Below are 16,875 nucleotides of genomic sequence, written 5' to 3'. Positions count from 1 at the left end.
ATGATGCATCACAATACTCGCATCATAAAATATAAAGTTGACCTGTCATCCAGGAGATGCTAAGATAAGAGGGAGGGTGGAGGGGATGGAGTGTATTTAGGGATGGAATGGGTGGGAATGGTTTTATGCCTTTTTCTTTTTGGCTACCTCCCTAGTAAGGGGGAAAATGCCTTGGTATATGTATGTATGTATGTACAACTGTAATACTTGTTCTCCTTCACTCTGAATGTTAATAACCACGGGAAATATGATCAAGCCAGTTCACAGAATATGGATGTCACTCAGCTACAATTACAAAAGTAAATATAATCAAGATGATGTCGGCATACTCGTGTACCCACCTGCTCCTCGTGATGCCTACATCATCGTATCAAAGGGTTTAAGGTATGCCTTGGCTGACATTCTGAGAAGAGTCTTTGTGACTGATTTCGGAACTGAAACCTGGCAACTTTAACTTAAATTGATGAGATGAGGTGGTGTAGAATAAAAAGATGAGCCATGTGATAGACTTTTGCAGAAATAATACTGCCATGGGTTGTTTCTGGGTTGGCCATAAATCTGCAAGAGAACTGGGGCAGTGGATTAATTGAACCACCAACTCTTCCATCTGCCTGTCCGCTTTGCATGCCTCTCTTCACACCCTCTCATTTGAAACTCGTTTCCCTCTACTACCACCACCACCTCTCTTCATTATGATGGCGCCTATATATGCGTCATGAGGCAGGAAATGTTGTAGGTAACAGATTGAGTTATTACTGCTCTGTAATGATATGAATCCATAAAGTAGTAGAAATGGTTTACATTTTTTTTCTCCTCTTACAGTTGGACTACGATCCCTCAGCACCAGCGTCCCACAGATGGCTGCTGCTGCAAAGACGAAAGAGACTCTAGCCCAGCCAGGGATGAAGAACATCGTGCTGGTGGATGGTGTTCGGACCCCCTTTCTTATGTCCGGGACTTCTTACCAGAAATTAATGCCACATGACCTTGCTCGGCATTCTCTCCAGTATGTAGTAATGATATTTTAACATTAATTTGGAAGTCTGATATATTTGTATTTAAGTTTTTGAACATTCTTATTTGGGATTATAAGATTGGATAGATCTTGGTATCATTGTACTGATGTTAGTTGAATGTGTCACAGCTCTGTGTGGAGCACTTTGTGGGGAAAAGCTTTGAGGAAACCCAAAGATTTTTGTTCTGCTGGAGCAAGTTTAGGGAAGACTTAGTAATAGTATATGGACTGCAGTTTTGGTATGAATGAAAAATGAGTTCACATGCAAGGATAGTAGCTATACATTCCAGTCACCATCAGTAGATATTAAAAGTATTTTGTAAATCTTGTAGGAAATTGGGCAGAATTTATTAGTTCTCAAAATATTTGTAAGATTTACAATGTTTTTAACTGAGGTTTTTATGTTAATTCTCTCCAAGGGGTTTGGTGAAGAAAACGGGAATTGAAAAAGATGCGGTTGACTACATTGTGATGGGCACTGTGATCCAGGAGGTGAAAACTTCCAATGTTGCTCGTGAAGCCGCTTTGGGTGCGGGATTTTCGGACAAGATCCCAGCTCATACAGTAACGATGGCCTGCATTTCCTCCAACCAAGCAATCACTACCTGTGAGTAACTTTCCTTTTTATTTCTTTTTTCTTTTCTTTTTTGGCAGAAACCCAAAATCCTGTCTAGATCGACTGTGGCGACCCCATACCCTCTTAAGCATTTAATTTCATTTAAAATGTAGAATATATGTACGCAATTGTATCGTCTCTATAATTTTTTGCTCAGATGTTAATGATTTAGGTATTTGAGTACAGTATTACTTATGATAATATTTTCATCGGGAATATTGGGACCCTTGCAAATGGCTTGACAACCCAACTTTGGGTCATGGCCCAGGAGTTAAGAACTTTAAAGGGTCTATATAGGGTGCTCCTACAGATCAGAGCCACACGTCATTTTGTCTGTGTTAGAGGAAGTCTGTTCATAGAGAAATAGTGCTACTTTACTTATACTGCAACTGTCCCTCCATTATGCTGTCCCCCCACCCTAATTACTATCCTGTACCACTTCTCTGAATATGTGTTTCCAATTTCGCCAAAGGCTGTGGTAGAGTAAAAAGAATACTGCCACAGTGTTCCCACTTGAGTCATAAAAGACAACTAAAATGGAACGAAGGATGGGACTAGGTATCCTACTCTCTGTAGCCCTGAAGGGGATATTCCTATAAAAAGCAAATACATAAGAAAGGTCTGGGAGGAGTGTTTCAACTAGAACCCTAAGGTTTGGGTGATTTAATGTGCGTGGGTGTGGTACATATGAGAGTTAAAGGGAAGAGATAGGTAGTATGTTTGTGAGAAGAAAGATGGATATGTTGGCACTGAGTGAAACTAAGTTGAAAGAGAGGGACAAGTTTGAGTTTGGGAGTATAGTGGGTAGGGTGTTGGGAGTGAAGAGAGGATGAGGGAGAGAAGGGGTGGTTATATTAGTAAGTAAAGAAATAGGTAAGTGTATGGTGAAGTGGGAGGATATTTCTTCAAGGTTAATGTAGATGAAGGTGAAACTTGGAAGGGAGATGTGGGTCCCTGGTAGTGAAAAGAGTGTAGAGGAAAGAGAGGCTTTTTGGGTAGAATTAAACGAGTGCATAGAGGATTTAAGGAGAAATGCCAATGTAGTAGTATTGGCAGATCTCAATGGTAGAGTAGTAGATGAATGGAGTGGTTGGGAATTGTGGAGTTCCAGGAAAAAAAATCATAGTTGAGAGTTGATGGTGGAGTCATGTCTAGAGAGAGAGTTGATGACAACTAACACAATGTTTAGGGAAAAAAAGCAAGTATAAGTACACATGGGAGAGGGTGGTAGGGCTTTAATGGACTATATGGTGATACCCAGAAGAGTAGGAAGAGTTTTGGATGTACATTTTCTTAGAGGAGAGAGTGGGTGAATGTCACATTATTTTTGGTGGAAGGTAATTCGAGAGTGGAGGATAGGTAGTGACGGATTTTGGAAAGGTATGCAATAGAAAAAAGTTGAAAGTGGGTAAAAGTAAGGTGATGAGATGTACAAGGGTAAGAGATGGCAGTAAATTGGAAGTAAATCTAAAAATGAGAGAGGCTGGAGGAAGTGGATAACTTTAGGTATTTGGGGTCACATGTGGCAGTAAAGGGAGGGATGGAGGTGGAGGTAAATTGTAGATTGAGAGAAGCAAGAAAATGGCTTGAGGGATTGAAAATGTTATGAGAAATAGACAACTGGGAATGGATGCAAAGAGGAGATTGTATGATGGGGTGATTGTGCTGATGGTATTTTATGGGGCAGAGACTTGGAATTTAAGAGAAATTTAAATGTTTGAGATGAAATGTCTGAGTATAGTAGGGTTTACTATGAGTAGGTTGGATAAGTGGGAAATGAGGAGGTGAGGAGGAGAGCAGGAGTGGAAAGGAGATGGCAGATGAAAGTTTATTGGGATGGTTTGGACACACTGAAAGAATGATAGATGAAAAATGAGTAAAAGAAGTGTGGAAGCAGAAGTGGAGGGAGTGAAGTTGAAGGAACGACAGAGGATGAAAGGGATAGATGGATGGGGATAAGGGGAATGTCTGTTGATCAAGGAAGGGAGAAGGCAGGAGAATGATTGTGTATGGATGATACTCTTTATGCAAGGGAGGGATGGGATGGGGTCCAAGGGGTGCTTATGTGTGAATAATGTAATGCAGCCTAAGGCTGTCTTCTCTTTTTCTGCATGAGGGGATGGAGAGAGGAGGTTGGCCTATTAAGTGAAATTGCCATGCTGTAGATGTTCTGTGTCTTGATGCATTGTGTTTGACCTAGGGCAGTTGACGGATGCTGGGATGACCCGCCATCCATGAGGAGCTGAGATGGGAGGGATGGAAAGGGTGGTCGAGGGGAGTGCAATGGGTGGGAATAGATATGTATCTCGGACTTAGCTACCTCCCTTATAAGGGGGAAAAAGCTCTGTATATAGATGAATCTAGATTCTTGTCTGCTCTAATTTATATATATATATATATATATATATATATATATATATATATATAAAATGTGTGTGTGTGTTTTAATTTATTTTAATTAATTTTTAATCTTTTGAGATGTAAGAGTGAGATGTTTATCTTATTTGCTCTTGTAAGATTGATGTGAGACACATTGTTGTATGGTGTTTGTTCTTTTCAGGTGTTGGTCTTATGCATGCAGGCGTTTATGATGCTTGCATTGCTGGAGGCATAGAATTCATGTCTGACGTACCCATCCGTCATTCTCGCAAGATGAGAGCTCTCATGTTGAAGCTTAATAAGGCCAAGACTCCAGGTAATTTCTTGTGTTTTAGTGATGTTCAAAACTGCTCTAACCTTTAAAAGCAAGGAGAGTAGGCATGTCAATTTTTTCCCATTCAATTTGTTGCACTTATGAAATGTAATGAGAGTGAGGGATCTTGCATGGAACTATATACCAATCATCCTCATCTTCCTTTACTCTATAATTGACCTCCACATCAATTCCAGTTTGTACTGTAATGGAATTATTATTATTGTTATTTTATTTTTTTTATTATTTATTTTTTTATTAATTTATTTATTTATTTTTAAGTTTTGAGGTTCACTAGTTGGGCTCTCAAGTGCTTCATAGTTGATGAGGTACTGACCATAACTTTTCTTACTGCAGGTGCTCGACTAAGTCTCCTGTCTCAGATTTCTATGAAGCACCTCATCCCAGAACTTCCTGCTGTTGCCGAGTTTTCAACCAACGAAACCATGGGACACTCTGCTGACCGTCTTGCTGCAGCCTTCCAGGTGTCGCGACAAGAGCAAGATGATTTTGCCAGGAGATCTCATGCTTTTGCCAAAGAGGCTGAGACAAAAGGTATGTTGTGAATTGAGTTTAATTTCATAGTATGAGGGGGGGATTAAGGCAGTTAGTGACAGAGCTTGGAAAAGTATGCGATAGGAGAAAGTTAACCCCTTCCATACGGTGCCGCACACGTAGGCGTCATGAGGAGCAAGTGGATTCGTGACGCTGCCATATCGGCGTCTTGATTATATTTATTGTAGTCGCCCCTGTGTTTTTACATTCTCCCAAATGCGCCCTGAATCCCATTCTCTGTGGTTTTCAAAATTCGCGGGTGAAAGAGAGAACGATCGATATAAGCGGCGACTATATTTTATGATGCGAATATTATTTCGTTACGTCATACGGCTGGCATTGGCTGCTGCCCGCGAGATTTAAGTCCCGTATTGAAGTGGTTAAAGGTAAATATGGGTTAACCCCTTCACTCCGGGCCAAAATCTTGCGGGCAGTATTAGCTGCCAGACATGCGATGTTGTGTCATAATACTCGCATTATAAAAAATGAAGTTACCGCTGTATTGCTTGTTCTCTTTCACCCGTGAATTTTGATAACCATAGAAAATATGATGAAGCCAGTTTACAGAGTATGGGGGTCACGAAGGTACAACTACAATATATATAATCAAGACGCCGACATCGGTATCCTCGCGTACCCACTTGCTCCTCATGACGCCTACGTAGGCGTCATCATATGGAAGGGGTTAAAGTAAGGTGATGAGATGTGCAAGAGGAGAGGATGACGAGTTGGAAGTAGGTCTTAAAGGAGAGAGACTGGAGAAAGTGGACATTTTTAAGTATTTGTGGTTGCATATGGCAGGAAATGGAGGAATGGGGTTGGAGGTAAATTATAGTCCGAGAGAAGCAAGTAAATGTCTTCAGGGGTTGAAAAGTATCATGAGAAATAGGTATCTGGGAATGGAAGCGAAGAAAATTGTGAAGGGGTGATCTTGTCTACAGCACTGCTTGGGATGACTTGGAATTTAAGAGACAGAAAGGAGAACTAATGTATTTAACTAGTTGTATTTTACGGGTTTAAAGAGTGTAATGAGAAATAGACATTTGGGAATGGATGCGAAGAGGAGACTGTATGAAGGAGTGATTGTGCCAACAGCACTGTATGGGGCAGAAACGTGGAACATAAGAGAAGAAGAGAGAAGGAGTTTGAATGTGTTTGAGATGAGGTGTCTGAGAAGTATGGTGGGGGTTACTAGGCTAGATAGAGTGAGAAATGAGGAGGTGAGGAGGAGAACAGGGGTGAAAAAGGATTTGGGAGATAGGGTTGATGAAAGAATATTAGGATGGTTTGGACACATGGAAAGAATGAGTGAAGAAAGACTAGTAAAAGAGGTATGGAAGGCAGATGTGGAGGGAGTGAACATGAGGGGACGTCCTAGGATGAGGTGGATGGATGGGGTGAAGGGGGCTTTGGGGAAGAGGGGAATGTCTGTTGAGGAAGGAAGGGAGAGGACGGAAGACAGAGGTGAGTGGAGAATGGTTGTATATGGATGATGTTGTGACTGCATGAGGAGGAATGGGCGGGGGGGTGAGGTAGTATGTGTGAGTAATTTTTGACGCAGCCCGAAGGGATTTCTCTCCCTGTCCTCTCCTTATATGCAAAGGGGGACGGAGAGGGGGGGTCGCCGATTAAATGAAGCGGCCTTGCTGTGGATGTACTGTGTCTTGCGACACTGCTTCTGACCCAGGGCGGTGGGCAGGGTGCAGGGATGACCCGTCATCCAGGAGGTGCTCAGATGAGAGGAAGGGTGGGAGGGGTGTGGAGTGTATTTAGGGATGAAATGGGTGGGAGTGTTTTTATGCCTTTCCCTTTTTGGCTACCTCCCTTGGAAGGGGGAAAAAGCCTTGGTATATGTATGTATGTATGTATTTTATGGGATGAGAGCTATGCTTGTAGTGACCCGTTTTCGTATCTCTCCACATCCAGTTTGTTCATAAAATCGTGTATAGTTCTGGCATTCACTGTTTCTCTGTTCAGTTTGTTCCAGACATCGATCACTTTATGTAGGAAGCTTTTTTAGGTCTCTTCTGTAACCGTCTTTAGTTTGTTTTTGTGTCCTCTTCTGTGAGATGAAGTGTCTGAGAAGTATGATAGGTATTACAAGGTTGGATAGAGTGAGAAATGAGGAGGTGAGGAGGAAAGCAAGGGTGGAAAGGGAGCTGGCACATGGCTGATAGTATGAACACATGGAAAGAATGAGTGAAGAAAGATGAGCCAAAGAGATGTTGAAAGCAGAGGTGGATGGAGTGGACTTGAGGGGATGACTGAGGATGAGGTGGATAGATGGGGTGAAAGGGGCTTTGAGTAAGAGGGGGATGCCTGTTGAGCAAGAAAGGGAGAAGGTAAGGGATAGGGATGAGTAGAGAATAGTTGTGTATGGATGATATTTTTATGCAGTCTGAAGGGAGTTCTCTCTCTTCTCCTAATTTTTCACACGAGGGGACGAGGAGGGAGGATTGCTTTGTAAACGAAGTTGCAGTGCTTTGGATATGCTGTGTCTTCCTACGTTGCTTCTGACTCAGGTAGTGGCAGGGGACAGGGATGATCCATCATCCATGAAGAACTAAGATATGTAAACAAAGATGGTGGATAGGAGTGGGATTGTCTTTGAGTTGGCTACCTCCCTTATAATGGGAAAGAAGCCCTTGGTATATAGTTACATATGTACATATACCCAAGGCTTTTCCCCCCTACATGGGGGTAGCCAAAAAGAAAAAGGCATAGAAACTACTACCACCCATTCCATATCCTATATATTCCACGTGGTGGTATATAGATAAAAGAATATTTTTAGCTTATTTTCCCATTGCAGCAATATCGTGCTGTATTGCTTATGACCCAAGGATGAGGGGGGTGGAGACCCTTTATCCTCAAGAAGCCAAGATAAAAGGGAAATGGGTGTGGGGTAGGTGCATGCCTTTGCTGGCTACCTCCATTGTAAGGTGGAAGAAACCTTTTAGTAGATACAGTTAACATTGTTTCCAGCCTTCAGGCACACTCCCATCATAATACATGACATACATATCCCAAAGGATTTTTTCCCCCTTATAAGGGAGGTAGCCAAAAAACAAAGGCATAAAAACCAGTCCCATCCATTCCATCCCTATTATATTCCATTCCCCTTCACCCTCTTCCCTCCCTCTTATTTTGGCACCTGGATGACAAGGTCATCCTGCATCTTGCCCACTGCCCTGGGTCAGAAGCAGTGTTGCAAGACACAGCACATCCACAGCAAGGCTGCTTTATTAAATCAGCAACTCCCCCCCAACTCCATCCCCTCATGCAGAAAAAGAGAAGGAGAAATCCCTTCAGGATGCATCAAATTATTTCTCACACATACTCCCTCACCCCCCACCCATTCCTCCTCATACATCACCCATAATAATTAAATCTTGCCCCCATTTTTTGCTCATCCCCGCACTTGCGTCACTCAATCCCACTGCTTTCTGATATTTCATCTTTGGTATAGCAACAAGGTAGGGGCCAGGGATGGTCCTTTATCCACAAGAAGCTACAATAAAAGGGAGACAAATGTATGTGGGATGGGTAGGGGGTGGATGCCGTGGCTGAGTACCTCCCTTACAAGGGGTAAAAAGCCTTTTGGTATAGCTATATTCTGCAGTTCTTTAAAATACAGCTCTTGTTTCACTTACTCTCTTCCCATCTGCTGTCATTCCTGGCTGAACAGGTTAGGGCATCGTTACTTGCAGCGAAGGTCGAGGGGATGGTGGTTCGAATCCTGCCACCAGCGAAGTTGAACCAAGGGCATGGTTCATTAAATTCCATGCTACAAAGCCCTCTGTGAGGGGCACCGTCCTAGCTTTCCGATATGGGGGAGTTTGTGCCGTTAAACCATATCATCATCATCATCATCATACCCTTATGTTAATTCATGTTTGAAGTTTATAGGGGCCAAAGCAGTTCAACTAACACTAGTTTTACTTTATTTTACAGGTCATTTGACTGATCTGGTGCCGGTCAAAGTGCCCGGTGTCAACGAAATCATAGAGAAGGACAATGGTATCAGGGTTTCCACACCAGAGCAGATGGCCAAGCTGAAACCCGCTTTTATCAAACCACATGGAACCATCACAGCTGCGAATGCTTCATTCTTGGTGTGTAGTTTAGTCTTTCAAGAACATTGGTATTTTAATTGCGATTGTGAATGTTGTTTGGCCTCCCCCCGTGTAGGGGGAAAAAGCCTTTGGTATATGTATGTATGTGAATGTTATTGACTGGTGAGACTTTTGTGGACCTACCTGGAGGCCAGTTACCTGCAGGTCACAGGTCTTTGCAAGAGACACCAGGAGCAATGGATTGGACTGAATGTACATTACTTGGCAAGTTTTCATCCATTGCCACTGGTCTCTTGCTGAAGACTTGTGGCCTTTGGGTAACTGGCAACAGCCGTAAACAGTTACCTGGGGGCTACTGGGCTGCAGGTCTCCTGCAAGAAAACTGGGACAGGGAATTGTCTCGGTATCTGGCACAATCCTTGTGCAAAGGAACAGATTGTCTGCCGAGACCTCCCTGCCTCCTGTCTTCTTTCCCCATCAGCTTCCTTGCTTTCATTTGGAGTACTGAGGGGCTCTTTGGGCTGAATAAAATGTCCCTTTTTACCCTGTTTACTTCGTAGGAAGCTCAGTGGCTGAGCGGGTTAGGGCATCTTTTACTTGCAGCGAAGGTCGAAGGGATGGCGGTTCGAATCCTGCCACCGGCGAAGTTGAACCAAGGGCATGGTTCATTAAATTCCATGCTACAAAGTCCTCTGTGAGGGACACCGTCCTAGCCTTCCAATAGGGGGGAGTTTGTGATGTTAAACCGTATCAGACCATATCGCTTTGTAGAATGTAGCAGGAGACTAGGTAGTTTTAGTCTGAAGGTGCTAAGATAAATGTACAGTGGGTGAATGTTGAAGTTGAGTTTAGTATGGGATTCATGAAGTCGCAGAGCATGTACCATGTTCTTACAGATACATCTGTTGACCAGTGAAGAAGACTTCATGACTCCCTCGTCTATTTTCACGGAAATATTCTGTATTTCTAGTTTCGGATATTTTTTGCTGTTTAAGGACAATGAGAAATGCATAAAAGGAATGGTGTAGGTTTGGCAAAGGAAGGGGTAGTGTAGACATGATGTATCTTAAGTGTTTTTGAGAAGAAATGTGACATATGGAAGTGATTATATCACTGCTTTCTGCATCTGGAGGGCAGAGGTGGGGCAGTGTAGGATGTAGTGTTTTCTTTTTCAGAGCAGTAGATATGAAAAAGTAGTGTTTATAGTCTTGGATAAACAAAGGTGGTTTGCATTAAATGCATGTTTATTTTGAGATAGATTATTGTCTACTGTGAAGACCATACATGCACCAAATGCTTTTTCCCCCTCACAGAGGAGGTAGTCTTTGAAGAACAAATATTGTTTATTAGTTTTTGTTCTTCCAGAGCCAGTAGGAAGTGCAAGTGGTTCAGCTATACCAAAATGAATCTTCATTATCTTATTAATGCTTTAGGATATACCATTTTGCAGTCATTGTTCACCTGTAAGAAAGCAATTAATAGACATAATCATGAATATGTAAGAAAGCAATGAGTAGACAATCACGAATATAAAAAAAGGATAAAATGATTATGACAAAAATGGCTTGGAGGCATGTTTGTGGGTAAAATTGAGATATTTTGTTACTCAATCGGCCAGTGAGCTGATTGTGGTGTTGCCACTTGTTGCGGGGTTCAGGAGTGGTGGCAGTTTGAATCTTGCCTAGCAAGTGAATTTCTAGCAAAGACATACAACCTTTGGTTTCCTGCTTCAGTAAGTCCTCCAAAAGATGGCAGTGCCCTGGCCTCCTCTGAGAAGGAGAATTGGTGATGTTAAACCAAATTGCCTTACAGTGAATATGTTTTCCTATGGCTTCTTTTACATAGTCTCTATGGTTAATTTTACAGACTGATGGTGCCTCAGCATGTCTGATTTGCACGGAAGAAAAGGCAAAGGAGATGGGATGGAAACCGAAGGCATATTTGAGGAACTTCACTTACGTGTCACAGGACCCCAAAGACCAGCTTCTTCTTGGACCTACCTATGCAACACCCAAGGTATTTTTATTTTATTTATTTCTTACGTTACCAAAAGAGGTGATGTGCATGCCTATGAAAATTTTTTTTATGGATAATTTTACCTGAAGTGAACCAAGGATGATAGACCTCTTAATGCAACAAAGTTTCTGGTGTAGTTTTGCTTTCACTAATGATAAACGTTTGAAGTGTTCCTACTAGATGTAGGAATAACTTCTCATCAGCTATCATTTATGACATGGATATTTGTTATCAGTAAAGATTTTATTCATGCAATATATTATTGTATGTAGCGCAATCTTTATATATATAGATGTATAGGTGCCAAGATAAGAGGGAGGAAGAGGGTGGAGGGGAGTGGAATGTTTAGGAAATGGAATGGGTGGGAGTGGTTTCTATGCCTTTTTCTTTTTGGCTACCCCCCGTGTAAAGGGGAAAAAGCCTTTTGTATATGTATGTATGTATAAGGGAGGTAGCAAAAAAAAAAAAAAAAAAAGGCATAGAAACCACTCCCACCCATTCCATCCCCTACATACTCCACTCCCCTCTACCCTCTTCCCTCCCTTTTATCTTGGCACCTCCTGGATGACAGTTCATCCCTGTATCTTGTCCACTGCCCTGGGTCAGAAGCTGTGCCACAAGACACAGCACATCCACAGCAAGGCCACTTTATTAAATTGGTGACCCCCCTCTCTGTCCCCTTAGAAACATGTACAGAATACAAGGAATGCCCCTGCAGTTTAATTAGAGTATATGGAAAAATTAGCTCTTATCACTGTGTTTATCTTTCTAAAGTGTGTTTTATATTTATATACCTACACAGGTCCTAGAATCTGCAGGTCTCAAGAACTCCGATGTTGATGTCTGGGAAGTTCACGAAGCATTTGCAGGTCAAATTTTGGCAAATTTGAAGGCCATGGACTCGGACTGGTTTGGTCAGAATTACATGGGACGATCGGAGAAGGTTGGAGCTCCTCCAATGGATAAGTTCAACTTGTGGGGAGGTTCTCTTTCCATTGGTCATCCATTTGGTGCTACAGGTAATTTTAGAATGAGTTTTATTTATATTTTCTCTGAAAATGAATACGTTCTGGGCTTTGTGGGTGTTGGTAGGCTTTTGTCTCTATGGAGAGGCTCTCAACCAAAAAAAACTAGTATGTACTTTTTGCTCCAATAGCCAAACAAAATATTGGTTCTTGAATTAACCCAAAGAGAAATGGAAAAATTGGGCGAAATTTAAAATTTTGTGGTCAAAATATTCTGTATCAAGCTTTATCCAGTAGCTAATTAAACTTATTTCAGTCCTCAACCAAATCTGCTCTGGAACAATGTTCTATAATAGATTGTGGTCGAGAACTGAGGTTCTGCTGTATTTCTAAATGTTCTAGTATTATATGGGTATGCAGAGCTTTAGCTTTATGAAAGGATTGTGGTATCCTACAGTGTCAATCCTATCTATCCACATACATATACCAAAGGCTTTTTCCCCCTTACAAGGGAGGTAGCCAAAAAACAAAGGCATAAAAACCATTTCCACCCATTCCATCCCTAATACATGCCACTCCCCTCCACCCTCTACCCTCTCTCTTATCTTGGCACCTCCTGGATGACTGGTCATCCCTGCATCTTGTCCACTGCCCTGGGTCAGAAGTAGTGTCGCAAGACACAGCAAGGCCACTTCATTAAATCTGTGACCCTCCCTCTTCGTCTCCTCATGCAGAAAAGGAGAAGATGGCGAGAAATCCCTTTGGGCTGTGTCAAATTTTTCTCACACATACTACCTCAGCCCCCATCCCCCCACCCATTCAACATCATCCATATACAACCATTCTCCATTCACCCCTGTCTTCTGTCCTCTCCCATCCTTCCTCGACAGACATTCCCCTCTTCCCCAAAGCCCCTTTCACCCCATCCATATCTCATCCTAGATCGCCTCTTCATGTTCACTCGCTCCACATCTGCCTTCTTTACCTCTTTTACTAGTCTTTCTTCACTTATTCTTTCCATGTGTCCAAATCATCCCAATACTCTTTAATCAACCTTATCTCTCAACTCCCTTACCACCCCTGTTCTCCTCCTCGCCTCCTAAATTCTCACTCTATCCAGCCTAGTAACCCCTATCATACTTCTCAGACACCTCATCTCAAAAACACATTCAAACTCCTATCTTCCTTTCTTATGTTCCATGTTTCTGCCCCATACAGTGCTGTTGGCACAATCACTCCTTCATACAATCTCCTCCTTGCCTCCATTCCCAAATGTCTATTCCTTGTAACACTTTTTAATCCACCAAGGCATTTATTCGCTTTTCTCAATCTACATTCTACCTCCACTCCACCCTTTCCTGACACATTTGCACCCAAGTATCTAAAAGTATCCACTTCTTCCAGTCTCTCACCCTTAATGGTCACTTCCAGTTTGCTGCCACTCTCTCTCCGTGCACATATCATCTTAATTTTACCCACGTTTATCTTCAATTTACTTCATTCTCACACCTTCCCAAACTGTCACAAACTTCCTTAATCCCTCCTCTGATCCTGCCACAAGTGTAGTGTCATCAGCAAATGACTGGCTTCTCTCTCATTTTTCTCCATTTTTTTTTTTAACCATCTCCAATCCCTGATCCATTACCCTTGCATACCTCTCACACAATGTTCCTTCTGATTTTTTGCTGTGAGTGTGCCCAGAAATTTGCTTGTGTTCAAATTTTGCCTTCTCTGAAAAGTATGTGGACACCCATGGTGGCAAAGTCATTTCATTTGCAATGGAAGTGCTAGAGATAGAAGAAGAAAAAACAAAACAATTATTGGCTTGATGGTTGGCAAATTATCATATTTTTAGAGAATTTACAAGTTGATGTTTGAGTGGAACATCTTTACTGAATGGATTTTAATATTCAAAAAACTTGTGTGTGCACATTTTTCTTTATGTGCTCTAGTTGTAAAACAAATGTGCATGCACACTCATGGATAACCAGTGTAGCAAGACAATACATCCACAGCAAGACTGCCTCATTTAATAATTAACCCCCCCTCTCTGTCCCCTCACGCAGAAAAAGAGAAGACAGGAAGAAATTCCTTTGGGGTGTGTCAAAATATAATTCACACGTAACCACTCCCCCTGCCCCCGTCCCTTCTTTGCATCACAGTATCATCTCTGCACAGCCATTCTCCACTCTTATCTCCTGCCTTCCCCCTTCCTTGCTCAACAGACATCCCTTTTGATCAAAGCTCCTTTCACACCATCCATCCATCCCATCCTGTCATCCCCTCAAGTTCACTCATCCACCTCTACCTTCCACATCTTTTTTTTTTACTAATTTTTCTTCACTCATTCTTTCCATGTGGCCACATACCATCCCAGTTCTCTTTTAATAGCACTATCTGCCATCTTTTCCATCCCCACTCACCTTATCTCCTTGTTTCTCACTCTGATCAACCTTGTAAACCCTACCGGATTTCTCAGAAACTTCACCTGAGACATTTAAACTTTTCCTCTCTGCCTCTCTTGAATTCCAAGTCTCTACCCCCATATAACACTGTTGGCACAGTTGGTCCTACAGCGCTGTATAGGGCAACTATGCATATAGCTGACAAATAATCACATTCTTGTAAGCTTCATATATGGGCCCTGTAGAGCAGGATGGAAAGGTTATGACCTGCTCCTTGAAAGGGGTGCTCCTTGGATGAACTGGCAGTATCATTGGGGAAGAAATAAAAGGAGATCTATGTGGGAGTGGAAAGTATGGGTTTCTCCTCTACTTGTGTCAAGTTACCTCACTTTGTGGGTTGTCGTGTACAAATTGGTGTTTGACGGAACAGGTCTATTCACTTTACCCGTTATATGGTTTTCAGGTGTCCGCTTGTTGATGCATACTGCTAACCGGCTCATCAAGGAAGATGGGCAGTATGGAGTGATTACAGCATGTGCTGCTGGTGGGCAGGTAGGTCATCACTGAAGATGTTAAAGTACTTTTTTTTTCTCATTTCCCTTTGAATTGATGATACTGTTGACATTCTGGCTATTAACTGATAATTGTGTGTATTAGTGGTAGATCACAATATATCCAGACTTGCTTCTCTGTATATTATATGAAGAACTCAGGTTTCGTTTAATCCAGGTCATACTCAAAATGTCTGCTGGGGTATGATAATAGTACGAGAAAAATATATCAGTGTATTGAACAAACATAACACAAATTTAGATAATAACCACAGAGAACAACCATGAATGGCACCATGCCATAGCAAAAGATATGTCTACTGACAAATATTAAAGCAATTAATCATGTCCCTTCTAGAAACAAGGGTCTCAATAGGAAGTTATGTAAGAACAGCTGAATTACATGAATCGTCTGTCAGAGACGTAAGGAGTCGATACAAATCAATGGTTGTTGTGGTGGGGGAGAATCGCAAGCGATTTCCTGAGCGAGAATGGTTTGAAGCAGGTAGTCTAGTAGATGTAGTAGGTGGTCTGAATAAGACAGGTCCAGCAGTTAACAGAAGTGGCTTAGGGGGTTCACTGGTTAGGTTAGGTTGTTCTGCCCCTTGGTGGCAAGGTATTTGTATCCAGAATACTGCCAGCGTGGCCACTTGTGTCGTGCACAAAACTTCCAGTGTCATGACGTCGTGCCAATTGGGTCATTTTCGCAAACCACCAATGATGCCTTGACAACTATTAGCGTATCGACACCTTCAAGGATGTAGTTACGAACACTTTTCCTTACACCATCCCCGGGACAAGAATCTGCTAAGAGTAGATGAATACATATTAATATACATGACAAGATATGAGAGAAAAAATGGAAACAAAGAATTGACAAGAAGACTGGTTCAAGAGGTCTCCACCTAGATTATCTTTTCCAGCAATGTGGACAAACCTAATGAAGTCTGTCATTTTTACCTTTAAAAGTAGCTAGATACAAAGGAAGTTTGTGGGCAACTTCCAAAAACAAATTCTATACCATGAAGATAAAAATCAAACTGGAAGAAAACAACTGCAAGACATTCCTGTTCTATGGTGGAATACCTCTTCTCTTAATCAAGAAGTTTCCTACTGGCATAGGTAGACAGGGTGAGGACATTCTCGGTGATACTGCAGTAGAACTGCTCCCAGACCATGAAGAGAAGCATTGGTCCTTAGAGCGAAGGTCACATTAGGATCAGGCAACTGCAAGATGGACTGTGAGGATATGGCAGAAGTGCTCCAAAAGATCTTCAGTCCAAGGGAGATGTTCAAACCTCAACAGGTCAGATAATAGGCCAGTGTAGTTAGAGGTCATTTCTTCTTTTTTTAGGAATGTCCCCTTTTGGGGCTACAGGTAGTAGGACTCCTAATCCCATCCCCTGTCTTGTTTTTTGTCGACTTTTATGACTCAAGTGGAAAGACTTGGTGGTAGCATTCTCTTCCTCCACCACAGGGTCGGCGAAAAAAGGAAAGGAATATTCAGAGAAATGGTCAGGACAGTAACAAGGGGTTGGGGGACAGCATAATGGAGGGATAGTCATAGTATAAAAGTGTCATCATTTCTCTATGAACAGAGTTTTCCTCTATCACAGACAAAATGATGTGTGGCTCTGGTCTGTAGGGGTGCCCCATATAGACCCTAAAGTTCAACTGCATGCTACTTTGCCACAATAACATGCAGCCAATACCCCAGACGGGTAGTCAGAGGCCTGAGGGAAAAACATTTTATAAAAGGAGACCAGACCAAGGAAAGTTTGTACTGGTTAGTGGAGGTGTACTTGTTACGACTTCAAGCTTACTGTGCTGGGGTTGTAAAGAAATTCTGTCCAACATGAAGACTGTATTGGATGGAAGTAACACCAAACCGACACTTGGACAGCTTGATGGTCAGATGGTGATTCTGTAGACATTGAAAGACGCAACAGAAAGCTTCAGGGTTTTCATCCCAGCATGAAGAGTA

General features: G+C 42.1%; 1 protein-coding gene across 1 annotated transcript in view; it reads left to right on the top strand.

Annotated features, from left to right (window-relative positions):
• Mtpbeta (mitochondrial trifunctional protein beta subunit) overlaps positions 1-16,875 on the top strand; it is a 31,060-nt gene that overhangs the window by 3,575 nt on the left and 10,610 nt on the right. The window contains exons 2-9 of the mRNA XM_076175326.1: positions 823-1,006; positions 1,435-1,622; positions 4,192-4,326; positions 4,681-4,878; positions 8,833-8,993; positions 10,821-10,970; positions 11,773-11,989; positions 14,804-14,892. Coding sequence (XP_076031441.1) covers positions 823-1,006; positions 1,435-1,622; positions 4,192-4,326; positions 4,681-4,878; positions 8,833-8,993; positions 10,821-10,970; positions 11,773-11,989; positions 14,804-14,892 — 1,322 coding nt within the window. The remainder of the gene's footprint in view (positions 1-822; positions 1,007-1,434; positions 1,623-4,191; positions 4,327-4,680; positions 4,879-8,832; positions 8,994-10,820; positions 10,971-11,772; positions 11,990-14,803; positions 14,893-16,875) is intronic.

Source organism: Oratosquilla oratoria, chromosome 37 (assembly GCF_046742065.1).
Source record: "Oratosquilla oratoria isolate Oo_2021 chromosome 37, ASM4674206v1, whole genome shotgun sequence".
Lineage (NCBI taxonomy): Eukaryota > Metazoa > Arthropoda > Malacostraca > Stomatopoda > Squillidae > Oratosquilla > Oratosquilla oratoria.
The sequence above is the reverse complement of the archived record's forward strand: the minus strand, read 5'-3'. Positions and strand labels throughout refer to the sequence as shown.